The following is a 5,429-nucleotide window of genomic DNA, read 5'->3' as shown; positions in this document are numbered from 1 at the left end:
CTACTACTACTATTCCTTTGTCGCTTTTCACATTCCTCCCTCTCTTTCTCCGCCCTCATCAACCTACATAACGGATGTCTCTTATATTCATTCTTCCATTTATTCTGTTATTCTTGTTCTTCAGCAAACTTTCGTTCATATATTTCAGCAACAACAGCATCAACATCATTTTTCTGCATTTTCGTTATTATTATCTACTTCGTCATCATCATCACCATCATCATCATCATCATAATCATCATCAACTTCATCATCTCCATCCTCATCATCATCATCTTCATCGTCATCAATATCATCTCTTCTTCCACTTCTTAATTACTCCTTTTTCTTCTTCTTCTTCTTTTTCTTCTTCTTCTTTTTCTTCTCCTTCCCCTTCTTTTTCTTCTCCTTCCTCTTCTTTTTCTTCTCCTTCCTCTTCTTTTTCTTCTTCTTTTTCTTCTTTTTCTTCATCTTCTTCTTCTTCTTCTTCTTTTTCTTCTTCTTCTTCTTCTTCTTCATCTTCTTCTACTTCTTCTTCTTCTTCTTCTTCTTCTTCTTCTTTTTCTTCTTATTCTTCTTCTTTTTCTTCTTCTTCTTCTTCTTCTTCTTCTTCTTCTCCTCCTCCTTCAACTTCTCCTCCTCCTCCTCCTCCTCCTCCTCCTCCTCCTTCTTCTTCTTCTTCTTCTTCTTCTTTATTCTTATTAATTATCTACTTTTTCTTTTACTTCTCTTTCATCATCATCATCATGATCGTCACCAACATCATCATCATCCTCATCATCATTATACTTATTCCTCTGCTTCATTTTTAACATCTTGATCGTGGTATTCTTCATCTTTTTCTTTGGCGTCATCACTATAGTGGATGTGTTCATTCTCAGCATCATCATCATCAAGTTCGTCGTCATCGTAATTTACTAACCAACTTTTCTATCACCTAACTATTTTGCCATAATATGTAATACTCTGTCACAAATCTGTTCCAGAAAATGTTTTCTAAGCTCAATTTTTTTTTCCAGGAATTTCTGGGAAAACAATATAACCGAAATCAAAGTAGGAACCTTCCAACATTTGTCCAGCTTAACAACTCTGTAAGTTGAATCAGTCTTCTTTTCTAGTATTTCTCTGCTAATATATTTCTAAATCTATAACATCCTCCCATGCTTCTATTTAAGCTCCCACACCTGTCATTCTAAATATGTTTTATTGTTTCTGAATCTGGTGTGAGTGATTACATGCATGTATATGTCTCTGCATGTCGATCAGCGCATGCGAGTCTATTAACATGTGTGTGTAATTCTTTGTTTATAATATGTATGGTGTTTATCCTTAGATCAACGCCAAATAACACATTTGAATATCAATTGTAGTTGTGTGTTCAGAATTCGATTATTTGTACACTAATTTTGAAACGTATTCTTTCCCTGTTCTGGTTACTGCTGTGTTCATGTTGTATTGTTGTGTTGTTGTTGTTGTTGAATTTCTTATTTTTCTTCTTCTTTCTTCCTTCCTCCTCGCCGCCATCATCATTATCGACGTCTTCGTCGTAGTTATGATTAGCGTCGTCATGGTTACCTGTAACCATTATCAAAAACAAATCAAATTCATCGTCGTCTCCATCATCATTATTCGTCACCAGTTTTGTTATTGTTGTTGGCACTCCGTCGCTTACGACGTCGAGGGTTCCAGTTAATCCGATCAACGGAACAGCCTGCTCGTGAAATTAACGTGCAAGTTGCTGAGCACTCCACAGACACGTGTACCCTTAATGTAGTTCTCGGGGATATTCAGCGTAACAGTGTTACAAGGCTGACCCTTTGAATTACAGGCACAACAGAAACAGGAAGTAAGAGTGAGAGAAAGTTGTGGTGAAAGATTACAGCAGGGTTCGCCACCATCCCCTGCCGGAGCCTCGTGGAGCTTTAGGTGTTTTCACTCAATAAACACTCACAACGCTCGGTCTGGGAATCGAAACCACGATCCTATGACCGCGAGTCTGCTGCCCTAATCACTGGGCCATTGCGCCTCCACCGTTACCAGTTTAACGAGTCTGTAAATCGTTTGAATGATCTGAATCAGTTTTGTTCATAGTATTTCCTCGACGATACACTTCTACATATATATTTAATGTCTTTCATTTTAAGCTCCATCAACCCTCTTTAACCATACTAGCGTTCTCTCTCCAAATGTGCGTCTTATTTTTTGTGAATGACTTTCGATGTGGATATGAGACAATTTCCGAGAGTTGGTAGATATCAGTGTCATAGCTGGGTGGGAATATTTGAAGCACACCTGATTTTATATGCGAATGTCTATCTCTTTGTGTATGTATTAATAAATGCGAGTGTATCAAAATGTGCGTGTAAATCAGGTCTATGTATCAAGTACTGTGTTTACCTCGAGATCAACACTGATTGCCATTCTCTAATACAGGTATATTTAGAACAACCTAATCCATACTCCAAGTTTTTAACATATTCTTTTGTCTTCTTCTTCTTCTTCTTCTTCTTCTTCTTCTTCTTCTTCGATATTGTTGTTATTGTTGTTGTTGTTGTTGTTCTTCTTCTTCTTCTTCCTCTCTTCTTCTTCTTCTTCTTCTTCTTCTTCTTCTTCTTCTTCTTCTTCTTCTTATTTTATGTTTGACTTTCGCTTTGCATTTGTACACGTTGGATCCAAGTCTTACCCAGAGACCTCAAGAGACAACAAGTTAGAAGTTCATGTAGGTGTTATGCCTAATGTACAATATATTCGGATTTGTACATAGTGTTGTTCTAGAGAATGTTTAAGAAACCATAAGAAAACTATGTGTTTGTTTTAAAATTTGAGATCACATAGACAGTATTTTACGTAGGATATAGGCAGTTCTCATGAGCACTATCCTTTGAACTTCAGCCATTTTGGGGTTTCCTGGTATCTGAGCTAGGTAGTAATCAGCCCGTTTCGCTGTCATTCCCAGGGCACCTATGACAATAGGTATTGTTTTAGTCTTCAGATTCCACATTTTGCTAATTTCTATTTCAAGATCTTTATATTTGCTCAGTTTTTGGTAGGTCTTGACAGATACGTTTATATCGATTGGGACGGTCATATCAATGAGGAGGCATGATTTTTGTCTGTGCTCAGCTTCAAGCGCTGGAGATGTACTACGCTGTCCGCTGTTCACTACCAGTGAACTTATTTCTCGAGCACCGTTAGGAGTATTCGAGCGGTTCCAAGCAGTGCTGTTTTCTGCAAGTGCTCCGCCCTTGTTGCAGCTCCTATTTGTTCCACGTATTTCTCGAAATTTTTATATACACTGTTCCCAGGGCTCTGCCAAATATTGGTACTACTGCTACCTTTTTCATCGACGACAACCGCTTAACTTCCCAAGCTAAACTGTCATATCTCTCGACTTTTCTTTCTTCCTTATCGCACAACTTATTGTCCGCTGGGCATGCTATATCCATGATCCAGCATAGTTTGTTTTCTCAATTAAGACTATGTCTCTCTTTCTATTCTCTATCTCATGGTCGCACTGACTCACAAAATCCCAAAGGATACTTGCATTTTATTTTCGATGATGCCTTCGAGTTTGTGGTCATACCAATTCTTTGCTTTGTCCACTCCATACTTGCTGCAAACTGTGCAATGGACAAGCCCGGTTGTGGCGTGTCTTATATTCCTTCTGCGTTAGTGGCGTACATTGGCTGGTAATATACCACAGAGTTTCACCATTTTTTCCGCAGAGTCTGCACTTATCACATTGTGATGTGTTGTTTATTCTTTATTTTATGTAGTTTGTTCTTAGTGCTTGCTCATGGGCAGCGCAGATTAGAGCATCTGTTCCCAGTTTTAGTTCACTTTTAGTCATCCACAGCCATCTTGTTTCTCTGCCTGTCTTATCTGCAACATTCATATAAAATTGACCCACCTATTTTCAGTTTCATTCGTTTTCAATTTCCTGTACAGTGCTTTGTCTTTGTAATCTTTCATCTTACACACACCTGATCTTCTTCTTATAATAGCCGTTCTGCGGAATTTTTACATACGATGCCCTAATGCTGTGTTCACATCGAATAAGTCCTCTTGCCCCTCTTTTTCTTGGTACATACAGTCTGTCTGTGTCACGTTTGGGGTAGAGTGTCCCATATCTAGTTCGCAATTTCCTTGTCATTCTGTCTAAGTTGTTTACTTCGTCTACTCTCCATGCGACCACCCCTGCTCCATATCTAAGGAGTGAAACCACCCTGGATTTGATAGCTTCTATCTTATTCCATCCGTTCAATTTCTACTTAAGTATCAGTCTCAGTCTGCGCAAATATTCCACCTTAAATCTTTCTGTCATTACTTTCTCCATCAAGTTATCCATTTCCAAAATCCCCAAGTACTTATAGCCCGCTTTTTTCTATCTGTGTCATAACGTCCCCCGACGGTATCGTTAGCCCTTCCATACATTTGGTTTTGCCTCTCTTCAAGACTAATAAACTACATTTTCTCAGTCCGAACTTCATTCTGATATCAACACTGAAGGTATGCACCGTACCAACGAAGGAATTGACTTGGGCTTCATATTTACCATAAAGTTTGAGGTCATCCATGAATAACAAATGATTGACGTTTTGTTGGCGGCTTTTGAATACATATCTAGCATTTGCTTTCCCCAGAATCAATGTTTGTGGTATCAGTACATGCTACCAACATGCTAATACCCATTATTATTAGAATAATCAACATTAACAACCTCACCCCTATCATCAGCATCAATAGTATCTTCGACAACACTATCGCCATATTTTCTTCCCCACCCCAACATCATCATGATCATAATCTACTTTTCATCTCGTTCATCATCTAACTGTTTAGCCATTATATTAAAGATTCTCTCAAACTGTTACATAAAATTTCTTCTTTCCTCAATTTTATGTTCCAGGAATTTGTGGGATAACAAGATCAAAGAAATCAAAGTTGGAACCTTCCAAAATCTGTCCAGTTTAACAACTCTGTAAGTTGAATCATATTTCTTGTATAGTATTTTATTGACGATATATTTCTAAATCTGTAAAATCTTTCCATCTTTCTATGTAAGCCCCCACAACCGTCTTTCTAAAGTTCTTTAATTCTTTGTGAATATTTGTGAATATGAGTGAGGGCATATTTCTTAGATTTGGGATACCTGAGAGTGTGATACTTGAGAGGAAATATTTCTATGAGTATGGATCAGTGCATGCGAGTGTATTAACAGACTGAGTTCTAATGCTAAGTGTGAAAATTAGTGCCACAACGTTTTTATCTTGTGTATAAATAGACCTGTGTCTACTTTATATACGGCTGCACAAATAGGTTCCAAACATGGCGTGCATGAATATTTTGACCTAGGATATATGTTCATGATTTATTTTTAATCTCTCTCTCTCTCTCTCTCTCTCTCTCTCTCTATCTCTCTCTCTCATATATATATATATATATATATA

The 5,429-nt window shown here is 37.7% G+C and overlaps 1 protein-coding gene across 1 annotated transcript in view; it reads left to right on the top strand.

The window, feature by feature from the left end:
• The window catches only part of LOC106878986 (insulin-like growth factor-binding protein complex acid labile subunit), a 67,003-nt gene that overhangs the window by 44,506 nt on the left and 17,068 nt on the right, over positions 1 to 5,429 (top strand). The window contains exons 14-15 of the mRNA XM_014928365.2: positions 999 to 1,070; positions 4,889 to 4,960. Of these exons, the coding sequence (XP_014783851.1) occupies positions 999 to 1,070; positions 4,889 to 4,960 (144 nt within the window). The remainder of the gene's footprint in view (positions 1 to 998; positions 1,071 to 4,888; positions 4,961 to 5,429) is intronic.

This window comes from Octopus bimaculoides, chromosome 29, assembly GCF_001194135.2.
Source record: "Octopus bimaculoides isolate UCB-OBI-ISO-001 chromosome 29, ASM119413v2, whole genome shotgun sequence".
Lineage (NCBI taxonomy): Eukaryota > Metazoa > Mollusca > Cephalopoda > Octopoda > Octopodidae > Octopus > Octopus bimaculoides.
This window is presented reverse-complemented; position numbering and strand designations above follow the sequence as displayed.